The sequence below is a fragment of the Cucurbita maxima genome, unplaced genomic scaffold (assembly GCF_002738345.1).
Source record: "Cucurbita maxima cultivar Rimu unplaced genomic scaffold, Cmax_1.0 Cma_Scf00003, whole genome shotgun sequence".
In the NCBI taxonomy this organism is placed as follows: Eukaryota; Viridiplantae; Streptophyta; class Magnoliopsida; order Cucurbitales; family Cucurbitaceae; genus Cucurbita; species Cucurbita maxima.
This window is the reverse complement of record NW_019272019.1, coordinates 2,951,939-2,965,360: the sequence shown is the minus strand read 5'-3', so window position 1 is coordinate 2,965,360 and position 13,422 is coordinate 2,951,939. Positions and strand designations below refer to the sequence as shown.

The window sequence follows — 13,422 nt, the reverse complement described above, 5'->3', positions numbered from 1 at the left end:
CGTAAATGAAATTGAAAAAAAAAAAACATGGATGGGATCATCGAAGTAAAACTCACCGTTTCATGAATAGTTTTTTTGTTTTAAATTTTTAATTTCATGTTTATGTTTTTATAAATTTTGATTTAATATTATGATTTTGACTTAATTGCATGATGGGGTCATTCATTAAACATCCGTATATCATGTACTTGTTTGTTTGCTTTAATTTAAATTAATATATAGTTTGATATGCTTCAATTGGTTTTTATAATATAATGATTTCATCCTTAGTTTATTATTCATATATGTCGATATTCGCATATCAAGTACATGATACGTTGTATATATGTACATGATAGTTTTCCTGTAACAGTCCAAGCTCACTGCTTCCGGGCTTTCCCTCAAAATTTTTTAAACTCGTTTACTAAGGAGAGGTTTTCATACGCTTATAAAGAATGATTCGTTCCTCCTCTCTAATTAATGTGGGATCTCAGAATCCTTCGAGACCTAATGTCCTCGCTAACACTCATTTTCCTCTCCAATCGATGTGGGATTTCACAATCCACCCCTTTCGGGACCCGACGTCTTTGCTATAAAACTCATTTTTCTCTCCAATCGATGTGGGATCTCACAATCTACTCCCCTTGTGGCCCTGTGTCTCTCGTTGACACACTGTCTGACGTCTGGCTCTAATACCATTTGCTAGTCCACAAGTGAAAGCCCAAAAAGAATAATATATGCTAGCGGTGGACTTGGGTTGCTACACTTATTTAGCTAGCTATGTTAATTATATGTAGCCTAGGGTTGAGTAGATTCGGGATGGAATTGGAAAACCAGTTCCAACAACTATTTCCACCCGACAGAGGGTGAATGTAAGTGGAGGCCAGACTGCTTGGTTCGAGGACCTGTTGGTCAAAGGAAAGGGGAGGTCCTGATGCTGGGATGGAGTCGTATGATAGGAGAGTGTATACTCTCGAACTCCGGGAGCGTTGTTGCCCTTGTCTCCTTTGCCTACAACTGCTTAGAATGCTCATCCTATCGATTAAGAGGCATAGGTACTCCCTCTCCCACAACACACTCGTCGAGACAAAAGAAACCTCCCGCCATAGATAAGAGATATCGACGTCTGGGTACCCTTGATCACCCTTCCCTTTCACCTGAACGGGTTGAGAGAGATTAACCCGTAGGGAAACAAAAGATGTTTCCTATAGCTATATTCATTTTTAATGCAATAATTTATCTTTAAAAAAATTATTTGAAGACCGTTTTTTAAATTACAATTTATGATAAGGGTAAATTGGGTTTGTAATATTTGAAATTATATTTCTTGAAAAATAACAGCCCAATTCGAAAATATATTTGGCCCATCTTCAGGATGTTAAGAGTATCATTGGGCTTAAGTAGGCCCATTAAATTCATTTTCTGTATAATTTTAAATAGATTTTGTCATTTTAGAATTTAAAATTTCTAAAAATTATCTTAATTTTTAACCGTTCAGCTGAAGTTTGGTCGTGATAATAATAATAAAAGAATTTATCAAATTAATTAAGTAGAGGGTTTCATTTTGGAGATTCGTATGTGGGACCCACAAGACATACGGTCCCATGTTTTGTCTTTTTTCTAAGAGCAAGTGGGCCATGGGCCGGTCAATGCGCAGGCCCAGCCCAATCTTTATTTTCAATAAAAGTATGTCCACGCGTGAGCGCGTGGAGCGAGGGAGCGAGTGGTCGTAAGTCGCAGACGCATTGCACCGCAATTCGTGCGCTTAAACTTTTCTTTACTACAAACGATGCACCGACTCACTGCCATGGCACGTGCGCACGTGATACAGTTTTTTCCCAACCATTAATTTATTAATTAATTAAGTTTTTCAGTAATAATTTACCCCTAATGTGTTTTCTGCCAACTTTACCCACTTTTCTTTTTTGATAAACGCACCCCAACCCCCCCTTGGAACAAAATTACCATTTTACCCCCCACAATTCATATCATCCCATAATTTAATTATTGTAATGCCGACGTTAAACAATTCATATATTATTTTGATATAACAAATTACGAGATTATCTAATATTATCTAATTAATGAATTTTAATTTGTCACGTCATAAAACATATTGAACTACGAATTTTTTTTACGTGAAGGGTATAATGGGGATTTCAGACTAGTTACGAGAAATTAAAGAGAATGAGGGGGAGAGTGGAGTACTTGAATAATGAAAAGTCCGTACGAATATGACATAATTACCCCTGTGGGTTCGTACAAATTAAAGGAAAAATAAAAAATAAAAACTGACATAATAAGAATATGATAATAATTTCTTAAAAAATGATTAAATAAAAAAATGAATGAATTTCAGAGTTTGAGAATCCCACCCTTTGCCTTTTGACTGCAAAGATTCTGTGTGCTAAATCCCTTTTTTAATTAATTAATTAATTATTTATTTTTGGGTTTTGTATTATTGATATTAAAAAATAAAACTAATTTCTTAAGACGGTGATTGGAAATTGTAATTATATTAAAATAATTCATTGCTCTATCTACACATTTCTACATTCTTCGATATTTAAAATATTTAATTATTTTTCCAATTTATATTGTGCATTTAATCATACAACTCTATTAGCTATATTGCGACTACAAATTTATTATTCTATAAAATAATTTATAAATATGATAATATTTTATTCTTTATATTTTAAATAATGAGATAACATTTTTTAGTTCGTTAGAGTGTTCTCACAGTTATCTCACCATCTAATTTTTATAGTCATCCAGACTTAGTTTTACATTACGATTACTATAGTTTTGATACTTGAAAATGTCGTATAAAATTAATATTTACCTATTGATACTCCAAAAAGGCTATTGACCCATTTTGGTAAGAGACGAGATAAGAATTGAGGTGGAGGACGATTATGATGTAACAACCCAAATCTATCGTTAACAAATTTTGTCCTCCTTCAGCTTTCCCTCAAATTTTAAAAAACGTGTATGCTAGAGAGGTTTTCACAATTTTATAAAGAATTTTTAGTTTTCCTGTTCAACTCATATGAGATTTCACCATTGATCCCGTAATTGTGATAAAAATTATTTTTTTTTTCACTAAAGAGTGTTGGATAAAAGTCCCATGTCGACTAATTTATGGAATGATTATGAGTTTATAATCAAATAATACTATCTCCATTCGTATGATGCATTTTGGGAATATCAAAGCAAGGTCATGAAAACTTATGCTCAAAGTGGACAATATGATACTATTGTGGGGAGTCGTATTTATCTAACATGGTATCAGAGTCATGCCATAAACTCAGGGCTATTAATATAATTCTCAAATGTTGGACAAAAGACTTCAAAATAGAAGGGAGTCGAGACTACTCGAAGACATAATAAAAAATGACTAAGACTCGAAAAGAAAAGTAATCAAGCCTCGATTAAAGATATAATATCGTACGATTATGGAGAATCGTTATCATCTAATAAAGGAACAATACAGACGAAGATTCCACCTTTCTTCCTTGCCACAATTCACAACAATCTCTGTAATGGTTTCGAGAGAGGGAGTGAGGTGTGCTTCAAAAGAGGAAAAAGCTGCCCCACTACTATTTTACATAGTTTAGTTACATTCATACAAGGACCAACCCAAATCCCTTTTCCTTTCTCTCTTCTTTTCTTTGTTTTTTTCCCCCCACCTCTCCACTCCCTTGTGTGCTAGAGCTTACAAAACCTGCTTATTTGGGACAAACAAAAGAAGAGAAGAAGGAAGAAGAAGACCTCAAAACTCGACATCAATGAATGAAGGAGGAGCCGTCTAGTTTTTGTGCGGCGAAAACAACGCCGGGGAACCTCTCAACAACCCCAAAACCCAGAGGGGTGTAGTTGAGTGTAATTTGTAAGCGAAAGAAAGGTAAAAGAGAAAGAAGTAAGGGCCAGAGATGGTGGGGTCAGGAGGTTCAGACAGGAGTAAAGAAGCTGTTGGGATGATGGCCCTTCACGAGGCCCTTAGAACCGTCTGCCTCAATTCAGACTGGACTTACTCTGTTTTCTGGACAATCCGCCCTCGTCCGTATGTTCCTTCCCTTCTCTTTTCCCTTCCCCATTTCTTGTTTTTGATTCATTTTTGTGTAATGGGTTCCTTTCATTTCTTGTTTTTGAGCCATTTTGTGTAATGGGTTCTTTTCATTTCTTGTTTTTGAGCCATTTTTGTGTAATGGGTTCCTTTCATTTCTTGGTTTTGAGCCATTTTTGTGTAATGGGGTCTTTTCATTTCTTGTTTTTGAGTCATTTTCTGTAATGGGTTCCTTTCATTTCTTGTTTTTGAGCCATTTTTGTGTAATGGGTTCTTTTCAAATCTCCACAGAAGAATCAGAGGAGGGAATGGATGCAAAGTTGGGGACGACAATGGCAGCTTGTAAGTTCTAACCACTAACCCTTACTTTATTTTTGTTCACAACTCAATGAATTGAGGGGAAATTTGCACTGAATTTTGTGAAGGATGTTAATGTGGGAAGATGGGTTTTGCCGAGGGAGAGTTTCAGAGTGCTTGGAGGAGATTGATGGGGATGATCCTGTTAGAAAAGCCTTCAGCAAGATGTCGATTCAGCTATATAATTATGGAGAAGGGTGGGTACTGGGTAGGTGTTTGTTTTTGCTTTGTTTTCATCTCTCTATAGGCTTTTTGTGTTCATGTTCTTGTTTTCTGATTGGATTGATTCGAACAGGCTGATGGGGAAAGTTGCATCAGATAAGTGCCATAAATGGGTGTTCAAAGAACCCACAGAATGCGAGCCAAACATTTCAAATTACTGGCAAAGTTCATTTGATGCTGTATGGACAAAAAAAAGATCGCACAAAGCTTGTTTGTTATGAGTTTTTGATATCCATTTTGATTTGTTCTTCATCATTGATATCAAAACTTGATGGGTTTGTCTTTGTTTTCCTTGATTGATATCTTGCAGCTTCCTCCTGAGTGGACTGATCAATTTGATTCAGGAATTCAGGTGAGTTTTTGGCTAATCTTAATGGTGTTTTACCTGTTCTTGTTTTCCCTTTTGATTATTCTGCTCTGTTTGAATCAGACCATTGCTGTTATTCAAGCTGGACATGGCCTCCTTCAACTTGGTTCCTGCAAGATTGTTAGTTCCTTTTTCCTTATTTCCTCCATGCCTTTTATTGTTTGGTTGCTGTCATTCATCGTGTTAATATCCATTCATGCACATATAGATAGCATCGAGCTTAGATTAGATATGAGTTCATGCCAATTCTTGAGGAAAATTGATTGTTTATATTTGCATTCAAATATCATGTTAATATCCGTTCGTGCATGTTTGAGATAGCATTGAGCTTAGATTAGATTTGAGTTCATGCCAATCCTTGAGGAAAATTGATTGTTTATATTTGTATTCAAATATCGTGTTAATATCCATTCATGCACGAACGAGATAGCATTGAGCTTATATTAGATATGAGTTCATGCCAATTCTTGAGCAAAATTGAGTTTATGTTTGCATTCAGATATCGTGTTGATATCCATTCGTGCACGTATGAGATGGCATTGAGCTTATATTAGATATGAGTTCATGCCAATTCTTGAGGAAAATTGATTGTTTATATTTGCATTCAGATATCGTGTTGATATCCGTTCGTGCACGTATGAGATAGCGTCGCTTAGATTAGATATGGGTTCATGCCAATCCTCGAGGAAAATTGATTGTTTATATTTGCATTCTGATATCGTGTTAATATCCATTCGTGCACGAACGAGCTAGTGTTGTGCTTAGATTAGATATGAGTTGATGCCAATCGTTGAGGAAAATTGATTGTTCATATTTGTATTTAGATATCGTGTTAATATCCGTCCGTGCACGTATGAGATAGCGCTGAGCTTAGATTAGATACCAATCCTTGAGGAAAATTGATTGTTTATATATATCTTCAGATATCGTGTTAATATCCATTCGTGCACGTATGAGATAGCGTTGAGCTTAGATTAGATACCAATCCTCGAGGAAAATTGATTGTTTATATTTGTATTCAGATACCAGAAGATCTGCATTTTGTGCTGAGAATGAGGCATACTTTTGAATCACTTGGGTACCAATCTGGTTATTATTTGACTCAACTCTTTTCTTCAAATAGAAACTCATCCTCTTCTCCAATGGCTTCCAAGCAAGCTTCCATTCCCATTCACCCACCTCCCAGCCTCCTCAATTGGGCACAAAGGCCAATCCCATCTCCTCCAACATCCCTCCTTCCTTCACCCAACTTCCACGCCTCCAATAGGCTCGGTTTCCCGCAGTCGAAAGACGAGACACACATGTTTCTGTTACCGCATTCGTCCGAAGCTCGAATGGAAGACGTGATGGGTGATCACGACAATGATATCAAATGGCCAAACGGGTTGTCTTTGTTCAATGCCCTCACAGGACGTGCTGATGATGCCAAGCTTCTGTTCAACCCAGAGAGCTTAGGAACCAAACCTGATCAAACTCACCACCCGAATGGAGGTAACTCGAACGAGTTCTTGAGCCTAGATAGCCAATCTGAGAATAGTAGGAAGATGGAAAACAAGTTCAAGAGAAGCTTTACCTTGCCTGCAAGAATGGCTTCGTCGTCGTCGTCTTCAACTTCCCTCGACCATCATCCACATCAATTGGTTGAATACCGAAACTCGGAGCAGGCGAGCATGTACTCGGATGTGATGGAGACGTATTTGGAGTGAAGATGGGAAAGCTTTGTGGTTTCTGTATTGCCTTTAATTTCAGTTAGTTTGTTCATGGATTTGGATGTTCTGTTCTTTGTAGTTTCTTCTATATATATGCCTTTCTCACAATTTATGGACTAAACTTGAAAGTCAACGAAACACGACCGTTCAATAAAACGAAAACTATGGAATAACCGACAAACATATATATCCTAAGATGTAAAAAAAAATAATAATAATAATAAATAATTTTTTTCTCATATAATTATTTTAAGATTTGCATTTTTAATATAATCTTTATTAAAAAATTTCATTTTGTAATTATATTTTTAATATAGTAAAAAAAATATATTTATATTAAGTGAGGTGAGGCGAGGAATTGGGGCGGGACATCCTAACCCTATTATCTAATAGGAAAAAAGTTGAAGGGTAAATTCGTGAATTAATTTTTTCTTCTGTGTTCTTGGTCTGCGTGAATTTCATTCTACACATGATTTGTATGTTATATGTTAGAAGGGTTAGAATCCAGTACGATAATGAGGATAGAAAGGGGGACACGTGGAACGATCGGGAGCGTTCAGTGAGAAGATAGTGATATAAATGATGGAGTGTGGTGCGACAGTGGAGGCAAGAAGTTTATTATCTTATACGCTTTTTAGTCCTCGTATCCTCATAATTGCTCTCATTTATATGTGGATTATGATTCATTCATGTACTCTTTACTCGAGTGTTATATACAACATGTGAAATAGAGATCGAACCTTTGATCTTCTAGTTGAGAGTATATACTTTAACAAGTCGAGTTTTAGACCGAGCATAAAACCTATCTAAACTCATCTAGTAGACATAAAATAAAATAAAATGTCACATTCGAACTTTACAACTGGACCATAAGTTATTTAAAAACAACAAACTTTATTTTAAAATAATAATAATATTCTTACGCACTCAATCATAGGTTATTTAAATAATAATAATAATACACTTATCAAAAATTATAACTCTAACTTTTATAAATTTGGATTACTTACGTAAACAAAAGTGCCTAAGTTTGGCTCCAAATGACGGGTACATTCATATTCTCTAGGATTCGTTTATCACGATAAAGGTTCGCCCTATGTCATTTAATGAACTCATAGTAGCGTGTCAACTTAATCAACAGATTCGAAACCCAAAAGCTAGCCCAAGTTCCCACGCACGCTTAAATCGAGCTCAGTCTAGAATTAAAAGCTTAATTTGGTTGAACATGGACCAACTCATTTATTCATTAGATTTTATATACGGACCGTCCTTTAAAAAATGTATTGGTCCATGATTCAAGACTTATTTTAATTAATTATTATTATTTTTTTAAAAAAATATTATTAATTATTACTTTTATAATGGAAATCAAAAGAGGAAATTGTCTTGTCCCATAAAACAGCACATATATGACGTAGCTTCCATCAAATCAATAAAAACTTCCTTTATGGTAATTAAAACTTACTTTATGGCTAATTTATTGTTTTTTCAAATTAATAAAAACAATTTAAAGTGCTTCCAATAATTCATTCACATTTTTTTAAAAAAATATAAAAAAAAATGGAAGGTGGGAAATTACACTTTTGGATTTGAAAAAAATATTACTTTACTATTTTTAATTAATAAAAAAATTTATAAACACCGGTTTTATTTATATACTTATTGGTCGTGTTATTAATGAATTTCAATACGACACACGTCTAAATTTATCAGTGTTTTCTTAATACAGCTCATTGTATAAATTTTTGGATATATTGTCGATTATGCATATTAAGGGTCCCACACGCTACGTTCTTGAATCGTTGATAATTTAGTTTGTAATAACTTTCATAATTTTAATGAAGAATTAGATGAAGAACATATCTATAATTGAAGCTACTTTAGGTTAGAACAGTTCTTGGGAGTTCAAAGGAAATAGAATGGATTTTGAGATTGAGAAAAGAAAGCGACGAAAGAGGAAAAAGGGTGAAAGATAGAGAGAGAGATTGGATTTGGACGAAAGTGGGAAGAAAAAGCAAAAGAGAAGCCGTTTGATCCAACACGTCCACCTCTTGGGGATTGCACGAAACGCGGGCTTCGTCTCGTGGCGTTGACGATTCATTTAATCCCTGCTAATTCTTCTTCTATAAACCGCATTTTTTTCATCCTTTCCTTCGTTTTCTCCCCCTGTTTTCTGCAATTTTCTACTCGTTGGTGCACTTTCTCCATCAAACCCATGACTGGGAAAGAGATTCTCCACAAGATGAAGGTATTGTAGTGTTCGTTCTCAAATGGGTTTAGTTCTTATCGCTTCATTCCTTGTTTCTATGCTCATTTTGAGATTTAGGTTTCAATTCCCTTTCTGGGTTTTGTGATTCGTTTGAGTTCTTGATGATTTCTTTACGCATTTTGAGATCCTCTTGTGTGCCTGCTTGTGTCAATGGTTTTGCTAGATTGAATTTGTGGACCGTCACTGACTTTTACAAACTGGGGTTGCCTGCGTTCTTTTCCCCTGTATTTCTATATGAATTATTTGAGTTGGGTTGCTTCCTCCTTGATTAATATATGTAGATTTCCTCCTTGATTAATATTTGTTTCTGTGTAGTTTTGTAGTGGTAGGTTAACTATCTATATTATAGTTTTGTTTGCTTTTGTAAAGAGAACTCTCCTTGTGTTAAGATAGCAGTTTGGAGTGATGGGTTGATGGGTTTTCCTTCTTTCATTTTGACTCTTTAAGTACGCCATGGCCCATTGTTTCTCTAGAATTGAAATCTTTAGACATTGATATGTGCCTTTGTGAGGTCCTATATCGGTTGGTGGAGAAGGAATGAAACATTCCTTATAAGGGAGTGAAAAAATCTTCCTAGTAGACATTGATATGTGCCTCTGTGAGGTCTTATATCAGTTGTTGAGGGGAACAGGGGAACGAAACATTCCTTATAAGGGTGTGAAAAACTCTCTCTAGTAGACATGTTTTAAAACCGTGAGGTTGACGGCGATACGTAACGGGCTAAAGCGGATAATATTTGCTAGTGGTGAGCTTGGGCTGTTATAGTCTCGGTTGGAGAGGAGAATGAAGCATTCCTTATAAGGGTGTGGAAACCTCTTCCTAGCACACGCGTTTTAAAAACCTTGATAGGGAGTTCGAAAGGGAAAACTCAAAAGGACGATATCTACTAGTGGTAGGCTCGAGTTGTTACAAATGGTATAAGAGCCAGACATCGGGCGGTGTGCTAGCGAGGACGCTAGGCTCCCATGGGGGTGGATTGTGAGATCCCATATCGGTTGGAGAGAGGAATGAAGCATTTCTTATAAGAGTGTGAAAACTTCTCTCTGGTAGACACATTTTAAAACCATGAGGGAGGTTAACGGTGATACGTAACGGGCCAAAACGAACAATATTTATTAGCGGTGGGCTTGGGCTGTTACAACCTTCTTGATGCAGGAAAATGAGAATGTTATCCCCTTTATTCCTTGCATTTTTGTGTTCGGTTTCTAGACGTGTAGGAAGTTAGAGAGAGCTTGGGTATAGCTTGCACTAATTTGCTTATATCAGGTGAATAAACTGTCATTCTTGCAGATGATTGAGCATGTTTATAGTAGAGGGACATGAATTTGCACCCAGAAATCTTTCAAGACCAAAAAGTGAGAAATTTTAACCTGATAGATGGGTTCTAAACTAAGAATTTATACAGTACTTGCCATTGGTGTAAGTTGGATGAACTGTGATTTTATTTAGTAGCAAGCAGTAACAACAGACAGAATATGAATTCATTTGTTTCAGGAAAAAGTTGGGCTCGGGTCGTCCGATCCGGACTCAGGAAAAGGAAAGAGCAAGATGTCGAAGCATGTCACGCATGGTTATCATTTGGTGAAAGGGCAATCGAACCATGCCATGGAAGATTATGTGGTTGCAGAGTTTAAGCAAGTTGATCATCATGAGCTTGGTTTATTTGCAATCTTCGATGGCCATTTGAGCAACTCTATCCCTGATTATTTACAGTCCCATCTATTTGCTAATATCATAAACGAGGTGCAATGGCTGTTCCCTTCTTTTATCCATTATGAATATAGTTAACATAGTTTGTTAATTTACTTCTCTCTTATTGTATGTCCAAATAGCCTGATTTCTGGACGAACCCAACGAACGCAGTCAGGAAAGCATACGAGCAAACCGATGCTTACATTTTAGAGAAAGCTGTTGATTTTAGTCATGGGGGTTCAACTGCTGTTACAGCCATATTGATAGACTGTAAGAAACTGGTAGTCGGCAATGTGGGGGACTCCCGTGCAGTTATCTGTCGTAACGGTAAAGCCAGTCAATTATCAATCGATCACGAACCGAGCGTTGAAAGAAAAAGCATCGAGGACAGAGGTGGTTTCGTTTCAAACTTTCCTGGTAAGTATCAAGTGAAGTATCTTAAGCTGATATAAATCAAACATTCTCAATCCCAATAATAACATCCATATTCTCAACAAATCCAGGAGATGTTCCACGTGTCGACGGGCAGTTGGCGGTCGCAAGGGCGTTTGGTGATAGGAGCTTAAAGAAACATTTGAGTTCAGAGCCTTACGTGGTTGTGGAGATGATCGATGACGAGACCGAATTGGTTATCTTAGCAAGCGACGGATTGTGGAAGGTTGGTGTGGACACTAGCAGCAGACAGAGTAGATTGTCTGATATCTTTGCCTAATATCTGATAAAAAGTTTAATTAATCTGCGATTTCAGGTTATGTCGAACGAGGAAGCCGTAGAGTCGATCAGGCATCTGAAAGACGCTCAAGCAGCTGCCAAACACCTGACAGAAGAGGCCCTCAAGAGGAAGAGCAGAGATGATATTTCTTGTATAGTTGTGAGATTTCTGTGAGTTCATTATGGATTTCTTTCTGGTTTTATCCCAACAGCTCAAAAATGGAAGAACATGTAGAACTAGTTCCAAACTTGGCTGTTTTGTCTTTGATGTGTGGAGGATCCAAATAAACTTAGCTGTGGATTATAGTGTATGGCTGTCTGTATATCAAATGCTTGGTTTTAACATCAGTTTTATGGCTCAACATATTAAATTTTAGTGCAAAAACAAGCAAACAATCCACATTATTTGAAAACTAAGACAACTTCAAGGAAAACATGGCATTAGTGACAGAAGAGAGGGAGCATGGTCTTCTTTTATCTGATATGCAGGTGTTTATAGCCAGAGCTTCCTGTAGGAGCCATCTGAATTCTGGTTCTTTGATCTTCCATTAGCTGCCTGCATTGGCCTTCCTTAGACTGCGAGGCTGGTCCTTTACGGTTCGTGCTTTCTCCTTGACACTCGGCCGAGTTCTTCCTTCGTCGTTCGTTATGCCCTGCTAGCCTCCGACGACAGCTCCTTTTAGCTTCGTCGAATTCTGTTAACTCATGGAACCTAACAAAACAGAGAGGGTTGAATGTTAACTTTAGTGTTCTTGTTTATATTGTTAAAGAGGATGAAATATACCTGCTGCATTGCTGACAGAAACGTTGGCGAATTCCTGCGACCATGACGACGGCCGCCTTCGAGTGAAACTCGCAGACCTTGTGGCGGCGGTGATACCTCTTTGCTTCACTCAAATCTGTTGTGCAGTTGTGTGCTTGGCAACTCGGGGAAGAGACGCCGACGCCAGATCGTCCACGGCCAGAAACTGCTGTCCCTCTTTTCTTCTTCTCGTTCTCGTAATAACCCAATGCAGTGCAAGCATTGGTACCACCATGGCCTCCTCCGCCGACGTCTTCCTCCTCCGTCTCGTATTCTAAATCATCGTCGACCACACCTTCCCTGTACGCCTTATCTTTAAGATTATGCTTGCCTTCGTAGCTCTTTGCCTCCATTGCCAACTCCGGCAGCTCTGTGGCGTTGGTGGTGGTTCTGCTGCTTGTGGAAATGGTTGGAGCAAAAATATAGGAACTTAGAAGTTACATCATGCGACTATGAGACTGCAAGGAAAAAGATGGGTAAGAAAAAGGTGGTGAGGACCACAGTTTCTAACTTTGTGAGTGCCAGTTTGGATGATCGAACCGTCGTGAATGACACAATGTCGAAAGGAGGATTTGCATAATTCTTCTGATAATTAAAGAGATAACAATCCATTACCTCTCGATCGAGAATACATGTCTCAAAGCTAATACTTTAACGGTTGAACTATATGTCAGTGACACTGGTTCTAACCCAACAAAAACGTTATCAAAACGAAAATCAAATTATGTGGACAATCTCAACGTAGTCTTTAGCCTCGAGTCATGATTTACATTGAAAGTACATGGATAAAAGAGCTTACAACACCTAGTTCGGAGGGAGATTTGACGACTATTTCATCTCCCTACAATACATTTTGAGACATTTCATGTCTGTCAGAGTTTTTGCATGACATAGACATGTAACTATAGACAACACGTCCTAAACAAGCATGGTCATAACACTTTGCTCGTATCGACTTACCCAGAAAGTAAAAGAGAAAGAAAAGTGGGTATGAAAGTGGGATTCGATGGTAGCTGAAGATGACATCAAAGGGTGTGTTCGCCGCTTCCCCCATAGGATTTGAGATGGCATCGCCAAACCTATCCCTTTCTAACCAAGCTCGTAATAACCCATTATACACTTGAATGAATCAGAATAAAGTTCCCATTTTTTTTTTTTTGCCTTTCTTCTTCTTCTTTTTGTCTCTTCCAATTCTTTTTTCTTTCAATTTGTCAACTCTGTCCTCTTTGTTCAGCAACACAAAGA

At 37.2% G+C, this 13,422-nt stretch overlaps 3 protein-coding genes across 4 annotated transcripts; 2 read left to right on the top strand and 1 right to left on the bottom strand.

Moving 5' to 3' along the window:
- Positions 1-3,551: 3,551 nt before the first annotated feature.
- Positions 3,552-6,811, top strand: LOC111476890 (protein RICE SALT SENSITIVE 3). 2 transcript variants are annotated; one of them, XM_023120751.1, is made up of 7 exons: positions 3,552-4,045; positions 4,340-4,390; positions 4,474-4,602; positions 4,701-4,806; positions 4,938-4,979; positions 5,058-5,114; positions 6,017-6,811. In XM_023120751.1, the coding sequence occupies exons 1-7, from the start codon at positions 3,915-3,917 to the stop codon at positions 6,698-6,700; spliced, it is 1,200 nt and encodes a 399-aa protein (XP_022976519.1). In that variant the 5' UTR covers positions 3,552-3,914; the 3' UTR covers positions 6,701-6,811. The 2 variants fall into 2 exon arrangements, with proteins under 2 accessions (XP_022976519.1, XP_022976520.1); XM_023120752.1 differs by lacking the exons at positions 3,552-4,045; positions 4,340-4,390 and having other exon boundaries at positions 4,493-4,613.
- A 1,837-nt stretch (positions 6,812-8,648) lies between these two features.
- On the top strand, positions 8,649-11,746 carry LOC111476914 (probable protein phosphatase 2C 39). The gene is made up of 5 exons (XM_023120787.1): positions 8,649-8,951; positions 10,467-10,715; positions 10,805-11,081; positions 11,168-11,322; positions 11,413-11,746. The coding sequence occupies exons 1-5, from the start codon at positions 8,919-8,921 to the stop codon at positions 11,548-11,550; spliced, it is 852 nt and encodes a 283-aa protein (XP_022976555.1). The 5' UTR covers positions 8,649-8,918; the 3' UTR covers positions 11,551-11,746.
- On the bottom strand, positions 11,614-12,801 carry LOC111476934 (squamosa promoter-binding protein 1-like). The gene is made up of 2 exons (XM_023120812.1): positions 12,160-12,801; positions 11,614-12,087 (listed from the first exon to the last, which is right to left on the bottom strand). Exons 1-2 carry the CDS (start codon positions 12,528-12,530, stop codon positions 11,850-11,852), a joined length of 609 nt encoding a protein of 202 aa, XP_022976580.1. The 5' UTR covers positions 12,531-12,801; the 3' UTR covers positions 11,614-11,849.
- Between the last annotated feature and the right edge of the window lie 621 nt (positions 12,802-13,422).

Bases quoted from the DNA above. Each gene is read 5' to 3' on its own strand.
- LOC111476890 (XM_023120751.1), top strand. From the start codon at position 3,915: ATGGTGGGGTCAGGAGGTTCAGACAGGAGTAAAGAAGCTGTTGGGATG. The intron at 4,603-4,700 runs GTGGGTACTGGG...TGATTCGAACAG, and splicing joins CTATATAATTATGGAGAAGG to GCTGATGGGGAAAGTTGCAT. The intron at 4,807-4,937 runs GTATGGACAAAA...GATATCTTGCAG, and splicing joins GGCAAAGTTCATTTGATGCT to CTTCCTCCTGAGTGGACTGA.
- LOC111476914 (XM_023120787.1), top strand. From the start codon at position 8,919: ATGACTGGGAAAGAGATTCTCCACAAGATGAAG. The intron at 11,082-11,167 runs GTAAGTATCAAG...CAACAAATCCAG, and splicing joins TTTCGTTTCAAACTTTCCTG to GAGATGTTCCACGTGTCGAC. The intron at 11,323-11,412 runs GTTGGTGTGGAC...CTGCGATTTCAG, and splicing joins CAAGCGACGGATTGTGGAAG to GTTATGTCGAACGAGGAAGC.
- LOC111476934 (XM_023120812.1), bottom strand. From the start codon at position 12,530: ATGGAGGCAAAGAGCTACGAAGGCAAGCATAATCTTAAAGATAAGGCG. The intron at 12,088-12,159 runs GTATATTTCATC...CTGTTTTGTTAG, and splicing joins TTCTGTCAGCAATGCAGCAG to GTTCCATGAGTTAACAGAAT.